Source organism: Mauremys reevesii, linkage group 22 (assembly GCF_016161935.1).
Source record: "Mauremys reevesii isolate NIE-2019 linkage group 22, ASM1616193v1, whole genome shotgun sequence".
In the NCBI taxonomy this organism is placed as follows: Eukaryota; Metazoa; Chordata; order Testudines; family Geoemydidae; genus Mauremys; species Mauremys reevesii.
This window is the reverse complement of record NC_052644.1, coordinates 19,728,068-19,744,612: the sequence shown is the minus strand read 5'-3', so window position 1 is coordinate 19,744,612 and position 16,545 is coordinate 19,728,068. Positions and strand designations below refer to the sequence as shown.

Below are 16,545 nucleotides of genomic sequence, written 5' to 3'. Positions count from 1 at the left end.
TGCTCCCTAAGACAGGCTCCCTGGTTGGATTCCATCTCCCATGGCGTATGACCCTCTCGCCTCTCAGTGAAGGGAGGTGGTGCATCATGGGAAATGAAACTCATCTGGGAGGAGACAGGAAATATTGAGGCATAATATTCCCATAAGCCACTGCAACAGCATATAGCTAAGAACTGCCATAGTGGGTCAAACCAATGGTCCATCTAGCCCAGTATCTTGTCTCTGACATTGGCCAGTACCAGAGCTTCAGGGGGAATGTACAGCACAGGACAATTTTGGAAAATGCAGGCCTGTCTTATCCCACATTCTGGCAGCCAGAGCTTTCAGGTCCCCTGAAACATAATGTTGCATCCCTGATCATCTTGGCTAATAGCCAGTGATGGACGTATCCTCCATGAACTTATCAAATTCTTTTTTGAAACCAGTTATACCTTTGGCCATCACAACATCCCATGGTAATGAGTTCCACAGGTTAATTGGATGTTGTGTGAAAAATCAAATCAAAATATTTTGGGTTTGAGGCATTCGTTTTTGGATGAAACAATTCAAAATTACCCGTGGAAAAAACAGACCCTTTTTCAACAAAAATTCCTTTAATCAAACCCCCACTTTTCCATGAAAAAAAAAATGTTCCAATGAAAAACATTCAATGGCACACACAGCAACACCATGTTTAGGACAGGAAGCGATGGGGAGCCCTGAATCCAATCGAAACTGCCAGAATAACAGAGGGGAGACAAAGAGGTGACCACACACAGGACAGGAAAACAAAGCAGGTTTCTCTTTTATTGATTTTTTTTCCAAAAAAAGGCACTAAGTTGATAAAAAAAAAAAAAAGGATTTGTTTTCTTCTGTTTATTTAAAGTGAACAAGGAATTAACCATCAATTATGTACAAAACAAGGAGATTTACAGAGTTTAGTGTGTTGCACCCTCTTTGCCAATAAAAAAAAGGAATAAACAGAGAGAGATTCAATTCCCACCTCGAAATGAAAAAAAATGGATTTTTATCAAAAGGAACCAGAGGCTAGTTCAGTGCCTTCCCTGTGGTGTGAAATAATACCCCCACCCTATGCCTCGAAAACAGCACCCCAAAAAAACCTGGCCTCCATCCGAGCAGACGTTGGCGAAACCACGCTACAGGCACCAAAGACCTCAGCGAGCCTGTCTGTCTACACAACCGGGGAATCAGCCAAGAGGGAAGAGAGGAGCCCATTTAAAACATCCCCAGCTGTTTATAAAAATAAGGGAAGAGGGAGAAAAAGAAGAGAAAGGGCAGGGGAAATGGGGTTGGGCGTTTTCAAAAGGCAAAAAACTACAAACTCTCAAACCCAGAGATCCGTCTCGACCAGAAAAGGCCTGTCGGCTGTTTCCTCCCAAATCCCCACGGTCTCTCACTCGAGCGGCTAACAGTTCCAGGTGACAGTAAATACAGGAGAGCTCAGCTCGACTTGTGGCTGGTTCAGTTGGTCAAAAAACAAAAAAAAGAGTCCGAAACGGTACGTGTCTGTCGTCTGCATGTGAACAGGCTTCCTCCTAGGGGCTGACGGAGGGCAGTGGGAGCAGGATGCCACTACGCTGGCAAACTCAGCTTCTTCCCCTTTAGAACTGTGGGAGGAAGGAGTTCAGCGTTTCTTACACCTTTGGCCTCAAGGCACTTTACACCTTCCCCCACCACTGAGAGGCAGCCCCTTCTAGGGTGGGATGTGAGAGCCGCTCACAAAGGACTTGCTGACCCAGAGGGGAAAGGCAGCCACCTGTGGGTGAGGCGCAACAGCTGCTTGCACAAGGAGCCCTTTCTCAGCCCTGAGATGCAGCCACCTCTGGGGTGGGGGCATGGCAGCTATTTAGCAGCACACAGCCATGCTAGAAGAGTATGAGAAGCGAGAACAGAGACCAAATGCCAAGCCCTGATTTTTAGGCACTCAAACAAGGGCCTGATTTGCAGAGGAGCTGAACACACTCGGCTCCCATCGACCCTGGAGCACCTGGTCCCGCTGACACAATCCAGCCTCTTCCCCAAAATGGATTTTGATTCCTAACTTTAGGCAGCAGCATTTGACAGGGTTGGCTGGCACGGTGGGCTGGCAGAGCAGAGGCGACAGGGCCATGGGATAAAATTGCCACTGTACAGGCAGCAAAGAGTCCTGTGGCACCTTACAGACTAACAGACGTATCGGAGCATGAGCTTTCGTGGGTGAATACCCGCTTCGTCGGATGCATGACTCCACTGTACAGGGATCTGCCAATCCAACTCCCCCAATAAAGTCCCAAAGAGCCTTTAATGACCGCACCAGGTCTGTGTTGCACAGATCCCCGCTGAATGACCAGTGTTAGCCCCAGAAGCACAGGTCATTTGGCCCCAGCTCCCCACACATGCCCACCCTGGGAGGTGGGTGAACACGGCTCAGTTTCCAGAAGTGCTAACTGGGGTATAATGAGGGAAAGCAACTTGTTTTCTCCCCAGACCTCAAAGTGAGTCAGTGACACAGCCAAAACAGAGCCCAGAAGTCCTCACTTCCAGCTGCCCCCCCTGTAACCACTAGACCCCACTCCCCTCCAAGTGGAAGGACAGAACCCAGCAGTTCTGGCTCCCAGCGCCCCCTGCTCAAACCCATGAGACCCCACTGCCCTCCCAGAGCCGGGGACAGACCCAGGAGTCCTGGCTCCGAGCCCCCCCTGCTCTAACCACTAGACACCCCTCCTCTCCCAGAGCTGGGGAGAGACCAGAGGAGTCCTGCTCCCAGCCCCCCAGCTCTGACCACTAGATCCCTGTCCCTAATCTCCGCACGCACCTTTTGTGATGTAGAGGTAGAAGAAGTCGCAGTAGAGGATGGTCTGCACCAGCCCGGCCACGATGGCGATCAGGTCAAAAAAGCCCTCCTGCTGGTAGCGCCAGATCCAGTTGAAGAGGTAGAGGGTGCGGTAGATGCCCAAGGCGAAGAGATAGTGACTGGTGATGGTCTCCGCCTCGCCCGTCTTGCTCACCATGAACAGCTGCGGCAGGATGGCCACCGACTCCAGGTAGATGGAGAACGTCCAGAGGATCTTTAGGACCCACGCAGCGGCGGGGAGAGAACCGGTTAGAACTCGCGCCGGAGTCCACGGGACCCCCCCGTGCCAGGCTCTAGGCGGGGAGACGCCCTCCCTCCCTGCCCGCCCCCAGAGTAACCAAGCCCCGCCCAAACAGCCTGGCGGTGCCCCCGCCGGGGGCGTGGGGCCGCCGTTACCTCCAGCGGGGTGAAGTCGTGGTTCACCAGGAAGGCCAGCACAGCCGTGGGCACCACAAGGAACTCCACCCGGAAGGTGTCGTGGTTCCCGTCGTACGTGGCCTTGAACTTGCTGTAGATCAGCCACACCGTGGCATAGGAGCAGGCGACGTACACGACCTGGAGACAAGAGGCAGAGCTGGGTGGGAGCCCAATCCGTCCCCGCTGGTTATCCACGGAGAGGAGCCCGCGACAGGCACTGCACAAACCCAGCACAACGAGGCAGCCCCCACCCCAAGGTGCAATGACAGGTGCAGACAGGGACCCTTCACCCAGTGCTCAGACATGGCCCTTCTGGGGTGGGCGCTGGTTATATGGGGTCGCTTCGCCTGGCACTGGGACTGGGCTGGGGCGTGGGGACTGGTTATATGGGGACCCTTAGCCTGGAGCTGGGATGTGGCCCCTCTGGGCTGGGGCATGAGGACGGGCTATACGGGTACCCTTCGCTGATACATGGTCCCTCTGGGGTGGGCGCGGGGGCTGGTTACACAGGGACCCTTGGCCTGGCGCTCAGATACAGCCCCCATGGATAGGGCGCGGGGGCTGGTTACACAGGGACCCTTGGCCTGGCGCTCAGATACAGCCCCCTTGGATGGGGCGCGGGGGCTGGTTACACAGGGACCCTTGGCCTGGCGCTCAGATACAGCCCCCTTGGATGGGGCGCGGGGGCTGGTTACACAGGGACCCTTGGCCTGGCGCTCAGATACAGCCCCCTTGGATGGGGCGCGGGGGCTGGTTACACAGGGACCCTTGGCCTGGCGCTCAGATACAGCCCCCCATGCATGGGGTGCGGGGGCTGGTTACACAGGGACCCTTGGCCTGGCGCTCAGATACAGCCCCCCTTGGATGGGGCGCGGGGGCTGGTTACACAGGGACCCTTGGCCTGGTTCTCCGATACAGCCCCCATGGATAGGGCGCGGGGGCTGGTTACACAGGGACCCTTGGCCTGGCGCTCAGATACAGCCCCCATGCATGGGGCGCGGGGGCTGGTTACACAGGGACCCTTGGCCCGGTGCTCAGATACAGCCCCCCATGGATGGGGCGTGGGGGCTGGTTACACAGGGACCCTTGGCCTGGCGCTCAGACACAGCCCCCCATGGATGGGGCGCGGGGGCGAGTTACACAGGGACCCTTGGCCTGGCGCTCAGATACAGCCCCCAATGGATGGGGCACGGGGGCTGGTTACACAGGGACCCTTGGCCTGGCGCTCAGATACAGCCCCCCATGCATGGGGCGCGGGGGCTGGTTACACAGGGACCCTTGGCCTGGCGCTCAGATACAGCCCCCCTTGAATGGGGCGCGGGGGCGGGTTACACAGGGACCCCTCACTGAGACCGAGCCCCTCTATGGTGGGGTGCCGGGGCTGGTTTTATGGGGACCCCTCACCCGGCACGGAGACAAAGAACCAAGCATCCAACTGAAACTCAGGGGAAGGCGGGAGGGAGCCGATGAGCAGGGCCGCCCAGAGGATTCAGGGGGCCTGGGGTCTTCGGCGGCGGGTCCCGGGGCAGGAGGACCCCCCGCCGCGGGTCTTCGGGGCACTTCAGCAGCAGGTCCCGGAGTGGAAGGACACCCCCCCCGCCACTGAATTGCTGCCGAAGACCCAGAGCGGAAGAAGCTCCGGGGTCCCAGGCCCTGTGAGAGTTTTCTGGGGCCCCCGGAGCGAGTGAAGGACCCTGCTCCAGGGGCCCCGAAAAACTCTCGTGGGGGCCCCTGTGGGGCCTAGGACAAATTGCCCCACTTGCCCCCCCGGGCGGCCCTGCCGATGAGGGGTGTGTGCGAGGGGGTCGGAGAGGGCCTGGGGGGCAGATGGCGGGAGGGGGGCTGGGGGGCCCCCAGGCCCGGTGATCAGGCCTTACCTTCATGGAGGTGTTGTAGAAGGAGATAAAGTTGGTGATCAGGTCCAGGTAGCGGGTGGTGAACACGACAGCGAAGAGAATCTGGCTCTTCCCAGAGATCCCTGCCCGGGGGGAGAGAGATGAAGTGGGGGTCAGGGGGCTGCGGGTCGGGAGTGAGGGGCACGTGCAGAGCTGGGGGGCGGGGGAGCCCAGGGCTAGGCTAGCAGGGGGGGCTGCATGTCGGGAGTGAGGAGCACCAGCCATTCCAGGCCTATTCTATCCAGGGCCTTTCCCAGCTGCCCTGCCCGTGGATCGCTCTGCAGCCCAGGGGAAGCTGCTGACGCCAGCCCGGGGCTGCCCCACACAGACCAGGCCTCTGGCTTCACCCCATCACAGCCCCCTGCAGTACAAGTGTGCCCGGGGGCCTGTACCCCATACACATGTTCCCAACAGAGAGGATGGGGGCGAGGGGGCAGGAGTATGATTCGTGGGATCTCTGACCCCCCCTCTCACCCAGCTTCCATAACCCCTCAAACTTCCCCCACAGGCAAGTGGGGAACCCCATTTCCCCCCGTCCCCCAAGTCCTCCGCCTTCCAGAACCCCCAGCCCCTCAAAACCCAGCCGAGGCTATTCCACCCCACCTCAAAAATACACGAGTGGGGGGTGCACTGAACCCCGCAAATCAAAGGGCCCATCCCCCCTTCACGAGGGGTGTCTGCTCCCCAATATGAAGTTTAATTATCCCCCAAATCTCTCCCCCAGTTCTCCAAATAAGTCAATTCCAAGTCGATCTCAAAAGGGGGGGGTCTGTTTGTGGGGTGAGGAGGTTCCCAATTTACTTCTACACCTCCCTGCTCCCCCTATAGTTTAGGGGCTACCTTGCTCCCCCAGAGTCCCCTCCACTTCCCAGCTCCCCCCCAATCAAGGAAACCCCCCCTATTTTATCGCACACACACCTAATTTGCAGGGAGCAACCCAGAGGGGTGACCAGGCCGCCGAAGGATGGGCGCGCTGGGGAGCCCGGGCGCCCCCACAATGCCCCCCAAAGGCCAGTGACGGTGGGGGGCGCTGGGGGCCACGCACCCCAATAATTCCCCGTTGTTACACGGGAGGCGGAGAATCACCCTGCTCCGGGCTGAGGCCGGGCTGAGCCAGCGAGGACCCCTCCAGAGAGAGCCCGGGGCACTTTCCCAGGGGAGACCCGGAGGGGTGGTTTGGGGGTGCAGAGGAGCGGTAAAGGGGGGGCTCCTTACCCGCACAGGACCGCGTCTTCCAGATCTTCATCAGCAGGATGATAATAGCCAGGAGGTGGGAAATGTCCCCCAGGAATCGGAAGATGTTCATGGCGGCTCGGGAGAGGGGGCGCCGAGGGGGGGTTTGGGGGGGCTGGCTGGCGAGATGGGGGAGGGGCGCCCCTTGCTGGCTGGGAAGGGCCCGGCCGGAGTGTGTGTGGGGCTGAGGAAACAAGGCCCGAGCAGGTCGAGGAAGGAGGAGCAAAGAAAATCCCTCCCCCCCGCGGGGCCGGGCTGAGAGCGGGGAGAGAGATGACAACGTGTCCTGCCCCTCCCGGAGCTGGGGAGGGAACCCAGGAGTCCTGGGGCCGCCGAGAGCGGGTTCGGGCCCTGGTGAAAAAAATGTTTCGCCGCCCCCCACCCCGGGAAAGGCGGACCCGCTAAACAGGGCTGATGAAGCTGGGCCCCGGGCCCCCTTCCGGACCGCCGAGCCCCGGTAATTTGTACCAGCTTCCTCCGCCCGCCTCAAAAGCTGGGGAGAGAACCCAGGAGTCCTGGCTCCCTGTTCTAGTCGCTATACGGCCCCCAGAGTCGGGGGGGAGAACCCAGGAGTCCTGCCTCTCCTACCCACCTGTTCTAACCACTAGACCCCACCCCCCTCCTGGAGGAGAACCCAGGAGTCCCGGCTCCCAGCCCCCAGCTTCAGGAAACCAAGCTGAATGACCTGAATGCCACCCCACTGCTCCCCAAAGTTGCTGTCATCCAAGTTGCCCCTCTCTTTGCAACAATCCTCCCCCTGCCGGCCCCATAGAGGATATCCAGAATAAATGGGTCTTTGAGGGGTCTTCCCCCTCCTCTGCTCTCAGCTCAGGGACACCCCTCATGCCTGCCCCCCAAATCTCAACCCAACCAAACACACAGTGATGTCACCACTGGCCCCAATGCCCCAGGGTGGCGCTAGGCTGCAGGGAGCAGGGCAGAGGCTCAGTAGGGGGTGCTGGCCTCAATGCCCCAAGGCAACGCTAGGAGGCGCTGTGCTTTTGGAAGTCACAGAATCACACACTATCAGGGTTGGAAGGGACCTCAGGAGATCATCTAGTCCAGTGGTCCCCAACGTGGTGCCCGCGGGCGCCATGGCACCCCCGTACTGGCTGGCAGACAAGCATCTGCTGAAATGCCACCAAAAAGCGGTGTAACCAAGAGGCGTCGCCAAAATGCCACATCACCGCCAAAATGCCACTGATTTTCGGCAGCGACACCTCCTGACATTGCTGCTTCTCAGCAGCTGCTTGTCCGCTGGCCACCGTCCTCGGTGGCTTGTCGTCCAGCACCTGTGACCCGGAAAAGCTTAGGGACCACTCATCTAGGCCACCCCCCTGCTCAGGGCAGGACCAATCCCCAGACAGATTTTTTTCCCCCACTTCCCTAAATGGCCCCCCTCAAGGATTGAACTCACAGCCTTGGGTTTAGCAGGCCAATGCTCAAACCACTTTTTGATAAGATGAGCATATTGGAGTCAGGACTCCTGGGTTCTATCCCTGCTCTGGGAGGGGAGAGGCGTCTAGTGGTTACATGGAGGGGGGCTGGGAGCCAGGACTCCTGGGTTCTCTCCCTGGCTCAGGGAGGACAGTGGGGGCTGGTGGTTAGAGCAAAGAGGGCTGTGAATTAGCTCTGTGGTTCTCCCATCCATGGGGGGGGGGGGGCGTAATAACACCACCCTCTCTCCTCCAGGTTGCCCCAAGGGAATGGGCTCATGCTGTACGGGCATCTATCCCCCACCCCCAAACAACCCCACAGGTACAGCCCAGCTGGGCTTTGCCCATCCCCTGGAGCCGGAGGGTTGGGCCCAGAGATCAGAGCCTGGGGGGAGGTGTTTCCGCCAGGCTGAGGAGAAGCATCTGTTGGGGGGGGCATATCTAACAGGGGGTAGGGTGATTTGGGGGTCCCCCCAGGCTCCAGCTTCGTTGGATGCCGAGCACACAAGCTGGTGCCATCCACAGCCCTCCATGCTGTGCCTTGCAGGAGAGCCGGGCCGGCAGTGCCCAGCCACGGGCAGAAGCCGCGTGGAGGAGTGCGAGCTGCCGGGTCACCATGCCCTGCTTGCAGCTGATGCAGGGAGCAGCTGGGAGGGATGTGCCAGCTAGTGCCTGCCAGGGCTGGATAGAGATGGTGGAGAAATTCTGCTAAACCCCTGCTCTAGCCACTAGACAACACTCCCCTTCCAGCCCCCCTGCTCTAACTCTCCACACGCCTTTTCCTGGGACCCCTTGCCCAGCGCTGAGACGTGGGCCCTCTGGGATGGGGTCTGTTTGTACAGAGACCCCTCACCCAGGGCTGAGATGCGAGCCCTCTGGGGTGGGGCGCCGGGGCTGTGTAACAACCACACAAAACGTTTAGGGCAGGAAGAGAAAGAGAATCCTGCATCAGATGCAGGCTCCAGTGGGGGGATTTAGGGAGGGTTACATGGAGTCCCTTGGGACGTGGCATGGTCCTGACACCGGGGTCTGGTGAGGGGAAAAGTCCCTGTGGCTCATCCACAATTCTCAGTTCATGTAGCTGAGCCCCTTCTGGCCAGCAGGGGGCGGCGCCAGCTCAGGAAACAGCCCAGCCAGCCCTGGGCAGACTCCAGCCCCTGCTGTGTGCAGACACAGAGGGGTCGCTTCTGCCCCATTACAGGGGGACGGAACCCCGGCATCCTGCCTCCCAGCCCCCGCATGAGCTGGGGCAGACAGAGCCAGGCAGCAGAATATAGACAGGCCATGGGGCCAGGTTTTCCCAGCTCTAGCCACTAGACCCCACTCCTGTCCTAGGGATAGAACCTAGGTACCCTGGCTCCCAGCGCCCCCTCTAACCACTAGTCCCCACTCCCCTCCCAGAGCAAGGGGTAGAACCCAGGTATCCTGGCTCCCAGCCCTCCCACCCCCTAACCACTAGGCACCACTCCCTTCCCAGAGCCCAGGATAGAACCCAGGTGCCCTGGCTCCCAGCCCCTCCCCACTCTAACCACTAGGCCCCACTCCTCTCCCAGAGCAAGGGCTAGAACCCAGGTGTCCTGGCTCCCAGACCCCCACCCCTAACCACTAGGCCCCACTCCCCTCTCAGAGTTGGGGATAGAACCCAGGCATCCTGGCTCTCAGCACTTCCCTCATAAGCTCGTCTGTCCCCATGGGCTGCTCAGCAGCTGGGGGCCCTGGAGGCAATGCCCTGGGCTGAGGGAGGGGGGAGTGATAGAGAGGAGGGGTGCAGCTGTTTATTGCCTCTGGCTAGAAAAGTGGGGAGGCAGCTGGTGCTGGAGTGGGGAGCCAGCGTGGGTGGGTGCTATTCCCCTCACGCTGCCAGGGTCGAGCAGCTGGCGCTCTGCAACAGTCATGCTCCCCTGTTTGCTAAGTACGCTGGTTAATTGCTTTCCAATCCACATGAGGGGAATGGTAAGCAGGACAGCCAGCCTGCTGGGGGGTGGGGGGGAACCAGGACTCCTGGGTTCTCTCCCTGGCTCTGGGAGGGGAGTGGGGACTAGTGGTTAGAGCAGTGCGGGCTGGGATCCAGGATTCCTGGGGGCTTGTGAGAGGAAATTCATTTAGGTTTCTAAAAGGCCTCGGGTAGGCACTTAGAAAAGGCTAAAGATGGATTAATAATTCCAGTTATAGCTTTTATAAAATGCAGTTGCCTCTGGGGTGGGGTGCAGGGGCTATTTACACAGGGATCCCTTGCCCAGCGCAGGAACGTGGCCACATCTGGGGTGGGGCGTGGGGGCTGGGTATACAGGACCCCTCGCCCAGCGCTGAAATGCGGCCTCTCTGGGGTGGGGCGTGGGGGCTGTGTAACAGCTCACGGGAACATCCGGGGCAGGAGATGAAGTTTCCCGTTGAAATGTCAGGGGAATTATGGGCCTGGGCCAGGACACTGGTTTCCCAGCACCACTTTGGGAGGGAAAAAGCCAAGGGACAAGCTTGGCACTGCCAGTAATAATACAGGGCCCCAGGCCTGGAGTCAAGAGTGAGGGGCACCGGCGGAGCTGCGTGTGGGACGAGTTCCTCTCCTCCTGGCGCCTAATGAAGGGGTTTCGGGAGATGATCAAGGGGGCCATGGAACGGCAGGAATTTCAGGGGCCCACTGCAGGGCACCAGCAGCTCAGCACCCCCCACGTCCCAGCTGGAGGGAGGGTCAGATGAGCCCCACCCTCCCCGGAGCATCCCAGCTGCCCTAGGCTCTTTCCCGCTCAATCTCCTTCACCCCTGCCCTCCCAGAGCCAAGGAGAGAACCCAGGCATCCTGGCTCCCAGTTCCCCCCCTGCTCTAACCACTAGCCCCCACTCCCCTGCCAGAACAGGGCTGGGACTGATCGGCTGTCTCCTCACACCCAGCTGGTGCTCTGCCGTTACATTTTCTATCGGCCGTGTCTATTTTTTCCTCCTTTCTTCCTTCTTCCCTTGTTCTCTGCAGAGAGCCCGAGCGTCACGAATAGGGGACGGGGCCTTTGTTCCTGTGAGCCGCCTTGCTCCCCGCTGCTCCTAACCAGCCCCAGTCGCAATCTGCCACGGCTTCCATCGTCGTGCCTGCTCCAGCGGGGCGTGGGGACTGGCCGGACGGCACCGAGAGAGAAGACAGCTGGACTGAGGTGCTGGGGGGTACTGGGCAGGGGGTCGGCAGGGGGCGCTCTCCTCTGCCAGTCATTGCAGACCCCGGTGCTGCAGGGTGGGTGTTCTCCCCTGGAAGTGCTGTGGGGGCAGGTATCTCCCCTGGCTTGTCCCACGTGGGTGAACCTACCCCATAGGGGCCCCTAGGTTCTGCCCCCCTGGCTTTGGGGTGAAACCTGGTGCAAATTTACCCCTCTACAGGCCTGTGAGCTTCTGAGCCCCCCATAGCACAGCCCCCTTTTAGTTCAGGGCTCTCTGCCAGCCAGGGGAGCACCCCCCCTTTTCAGCACAACAGCCTCTAGGGTCAGCCCTGACTGCAAGGGGACGATAGCCCAGCCACACCCCCCTTAGGGGTCACCCCTTTAACCAGCCACTTCCCCTGTGGCCTTTCCTCCACCCTCCTGACTTCCTGGGCCCTGCTTAGCTTGTAGAGACCAACCGGTATCACAACTCAGGGTGCTATGGGGGCAAATTGGCAGCTGGCTTCTCTGGACATGGGGGAGGGAGGGGAGTGTGGAACTTTGTGTATCTCTCACGCACACCCCTTGGAGACATACATCCCTTGCACACACATACGCACACCCTCCTCTGCTACACACACACATGCAAACACACCTCTCTGACACATACACCCTCACCACACCCCACTGCTACATACACCCCTTGGACACACACACACACACACACACACACTTCTACTACATACACACATACACCCCTCTGTCACACAACCTCACACACCCCTCTGCTACATACACCCTTTGGACACACACACACCCCTCTGCTACATACACCCCTTGGGGACACACACACACCCCTGTGCTACATACACCCACCCACACACCTCTGGCACATACACCCTCACACACCCCTGTGCTACATACACCCTTTGGACACACACACACACACACACACACACACACACACACACACACACACACCCCTGTGCTACATACACCCTTTGGACACCCCCTGCCCCATACCTGCTTACCTTCTCTCATTGCCTTGTTCTGATGGGGGGACGGGACCCCAGACAGCAGGGCTGGGTGCATTGAGATTTGGGGGATCCGGGGGGGCGGGCAAAGGGATCTCTATCTCTTCCCCCAGCCTCCCCCCTTTTCTGCTCCAAGCTCCCACTGCGCTCCTTCCTTCTCCCTTCATACCCCCCCCCACACACCCCGTTTCACTACAGGGGTGATTCCTGCCCCCCCCTTCCTCCGGCTCGCCCCCCCCCCCTCCGCTTCAGGCAGCCACGGCCCGCAGCGCCGGGTTCCAACCTGCGCTCGCCTGGCTGGGCGGCGATGGGCTGTGAATGTTAACGAGCCTGGCGCTGTGTGTGTGAGTGTGTGTGTGAGTGAGTGTGTGTCCCAGGCGGGGTGTGTGTGTGTGTGTACGCGGCAGCCGGGGCGGGTGTAGCTCTGCGTTAGAGGAGTCAAACCAACCCCCCCCCCCCACCCCAGGTCCCCACTGCGCGCTCCCCGGGCGCACGGAGAAAGGTGACCCAAGGGGACGGGGAAAAACACCAGGCGAGCGGTGTCCGGGCGAGCAGGGCCGGCGGATCGGCCATTCTGGAAGGAGGAGAGGAGAGGGGCCCTCCCCTCCCGGGCCCCCCCTGCCGGAGAAGCTGGGGCGAGGGGGGGGGAGGAGGATCGGGGCTCCGGGCGCCCGGAGCCGAAGCAGACGCGTTTGGCATCGCGCTAACTTCGGATGCAACATGTGTAGCGGCTGCCGGGCGGCGGAGCTGGGGCTGCTGCAACCTTGAGGAGGGACAGACGGGGGGCGGCGGGGGGGGGGGCGATGTCGCCTCCTGGGAGCTTTCCCCGCGGGGGGGGTTAGCCTGGGTTTTCTCCAGGCAGGACAAAGTGGGGAGGGGGGGAGGGGGAGGGAATCCGCCGCTGCCCGGGTTGCGGAGCGGGTGTCGCTCCGGATTTTGCACGGCTCCGGCTCTGCTGCAGAGGTTTCTGAGCTCCCAGCCCTGCTGTGCAACGGAGGTGTCATGAAAAGGTAAGAGGCTTCCCCCTTCCTCCTGGGCTAGGGCTGGGACACACTCACACCCCCAGACAGACTCCCTGACACACACACACACAACCTGACAAATACACACACCCTGACACACACACACATTGACCCTGACACACGCAAACACCCTCACACACACACAAACAACCTGACAAACACGCACACCCTGACACCCCGACACACACACTGACCCTGACACACACACAGACACACACCCTGACACACACAGACATCCTGACACACACACACTGACCCTGACACACGCACAGACACCCTGACACACACAGACAGACACTGTGACACACACACAGGCACCCTGACACACAGAGACACACAAATAGACACCCTGACCCTGACACAGACACAAACACTCTGACACACAGACACATATCAAAACACAGAGACATCCTGACAGACACCGACACAGACACCCTGACGCACACTCAGACACACAAATAGATACCCTGACCCAAACAGACAGACACACACTCAGACACCCTCACACACACAGAGGTTATTATGCAGGTGCAGTAGGCACAGACAGATTTTGCATTTCTGGGCTGTGTGAGTGGCTTGTGGCTGTGCAGAGGCCATTTGGCTGTCAAGCAGCAGAGAGAATTTCTCTTTCATTATCTATTTATCCATCCCCAGACACAGCCCCCATCTAATCTATCTATCTATCTATCCCCAGCCACCCCATTATTCATCTATCTATCTATCTATCCCCAGCCACCCCATTATTCATCTATCTATCTATCTATCCCCAGCCACCCCATCTATCTATCTATCCCCAGCCACCCCCTCTATCTATCTATCTATCTATCTATCCCCAGCCACCCCATCTATCTATCTATCCCCAGCCACCCCCTCTATCTATCTATCTATCTATCTATCTATCTATCTATCTATCTATCTATTCCCATCCACCCCATCATCTAATCTAATCTAATCTATCTATCTCACAAATCTCCTCCTGCCCCGCCGCCCAAGCTGCAGATTTTCTAGCTGTTTCCCCCCAGCAATATGAGTTGTCCCCATTCTCTGGGGCTGATCCCTATTTCCGCCAGGGGCATTTGGGTCCCCCGGCGGAGCAGGAATCGGGGCATCCCGGTCGCTTTTCCCAAAACGCCTCTCTGAAGGGCAGATGGCCCCTGGCCCCGTTACCCCCTTACCCCTGAGGCCGATGCTTTGGGGAGCTGAAGATCACAGCGTTCCCTCGGTCCCTGCCACCTGTTCCTCATGAGATAGGCACTATTTTAGTTCTTGGCATTTCGTCCGCCTTCTTCCATACATGACTGGTCCATATACCCCCAGTGGTGCTTGTCCAGAGCAGAGCTGGGAAGCATAGCCAGCCCAGGGTGCAGTGCATGGGTGAGGCAGACAAACAGGGCTTCCTTCGGATCTGGACGCTGGTCTGTATACGCGCTCCAGTCCATAAAGGCAGTTGTCATATAGGTAAGCTGCCTCTTGTTTGTAGGAGAAGGTGGAACCTGTCCTTAGGTGATCCTGTGAGGATCTCTGAGATAGGTTGGATGAAACTGGTCCATATAACTGGTCTCTACAGTGGGAGGTTGAATGGTCCCATATAAGCAGTCTCTATACTAGAAGGGACTCCAGCAAGATTGAGTTGTCCATATAAGTGGTCTCTATACTATAGGGGAGTGCAATGAGGGTGAAGTGGTCTCTATGAGCAGTCCATATAACTAGTCTCTATGTGAGTGAGGGGTTTTGTGAGGGTGGAGTGGTCCATATAACTGGTCTCTATACATGGTGGAACTGTGAAGGTCTGTATGAGAAGTCCATATAACCAGTATCTATGAGTGATGGGGTCTGTGCAGGTGGAGCAGTCCATATGAGTGGTCCATATAACCAGTCTCTATGTAAGGGAGAGGTTTCATGAGGGCAGAGTGGCCTATATAACTGATCTCTATATGAGGGGAGGCTCTGTGGGGGTGAATAAGTCCATATAAATGGTCCATATAACCAGTCTCTATGCTAGAAGGGTTTGTGTTGGATGTCTGGCATTGGATAGCCAGTGTGTATGGAGAAGCAGTCTCTGTGTAAGGGCTTGGATGGAGTGGTCTGCATGAGCAGTCTATATAACCAGTCTCTATGTAGGGGTGGACTTTGTGTGGGTGGAATGGTCCATATAACCGGTCTCTATACAAGGGGTGTGTGAGGGGGTGGAGCAGTGTGTATGAACAATCCATATAACCGCTGTCTATGTGTTAGATGGGGGTTTATGGGGGTGGATTGGTCCATGTGCATGGTCCATTGAACCAGTCGCTATGCCAGAGGGGTATGTGCTGGGCATTTGGCAAAGGATAGGTTGTCTGTACAGCTAGGGAGTCTCTATGCAAGGGCTTGGATAGAGCAATGTGTATGAACAGTCTATATAATCAGTCTCTATGCAAGAGGGGGTTCTGTGGGTGTGAAGAAGTCCATTGGAGTGGTCCATATAATCAGTCTCTATGAGACAGGGGGCTCTGTGGGGTGGAGTCATCCATCGGAGTGGTTTGTGTTGGGTGCCTGGCATCGGGTCGGGTAGCCAGTCCATATAGACTGGCGGTCGTTACATGAGAGCTTGGGGGCTCAGTGGGGGCAGGGCAGTCTTTATAACTGGTCACTATAGGAAGGTGTACCCGGATGGGGTGCAGCAGGACAAAATAGGAGTGATTTCTCAACTGGTCATTGTAATAACCACCGCCTGTCTGGAGGTGAAAGGAGAAATGTCTCAGTCCCTTCAGGGAGCTGGCACTCTCCCTGTTCTGCAGTGAGAGAAACTGAGGCACACAGAAGGGAAGGGGCTCACTTGAGGGAGCTGGGATTTGAACCCAGGAGTCCTGAAGCCCACCCCATCCCCCGCTTCAACCACTCTACGTCCCACTCCCCTTCCAGAATCTGCCCCCACATCCCTCTGCTCCCCTTCCCCTGGGGGCACCTTTCTTTCCATCACACAGTCTGGAGCAGTTCACGGCCGGGCATTCACACCTCCAGGCAGACTGTTAAGAAACAGGGCACGGGCCCCAAACTGGTTGTGAGTGTTGTAATCCGATTGTGCCAGCCACGTACCCAGTGTGAACACCTCAGGCCCTACCACGGCCTTAACACGGAGTCACCGGCAGTGCCGCCGGGCGCGCCGGTCTGTCTTGCCATCCCCGCGAGCCCGCCCTTGTGATAGATGGTCCCTTACGCCAAAACTCGCAACAATATTCAGGTTGCTCCCGGTCCCCAAGGCCTGGTCACTTACCCCAGGTCAATTGCACCTGAGATCTCACAGCAATGACAAGGCCTGTAGCCAATCCTGGAATAAACTAACTAAAGATTGGTTCATTAGGGGAAAGAAATAGAGCAACTGACAAGGTTAACGCAGGCGAACACACACACACACACGCACAAAACTAACTAAAGATTGATTCACTAGGGGAAAGAAATAGAGCAACTGACAAGGTTAAAGCAGGCAAATACACACATACACACTCACACACAAATGAGATACCGCCTTAGGTAGGGGTGCCAGATCATCACTTTTTATCAGGACGAGCGACGGG

General features: G+C 58.2%; 1 protein-coding gene across 2 annotated transcripts; it reads right to left on the bottom strand.

Moving 5' to 3' along the window:
• Nucleotides 1–69: 69 nt before the first annotated feature.
• Nucleotides 70–6,721, bottom strand: KDELR1 (KDEL endoplasmic reticulum protein retention receptor 1). Of its 2 annotated transcripts, none has more exons than XM_039510151.1 (5): nt 6,361–6,506; nt 5,128–5,228; nt 3,230–3,388; nt 2,795–3,047; nt 70–104 (listed from the first exon to the last, which is right to left on the bottom strand). In XM_039510151.1, the coding sequence occupies exons 1-5, from the start codon at nt 6,449–6,451 to the stop codon at nt 85–87; spliced, it is 624 nt and encodes a 207-aa protein (XP_039366085.1). In that variant the 5' UTR covers nt 6,452–6,506; the 3' UTR covers nt 70–84. The 2 variants fall into 2 exon arrangements, with proteins under 2 accessions (XP_039366085.1, XP_039366084.1); XM_039510150.1 differs by lacking the exon at nt 70–104 and adding an exon at nt 841–1,607 and having other exon boundaries at nt 6,361–6,721.
• Nucleotides 6,722–16,545: the final 9,824 nt, after the last annotated feature.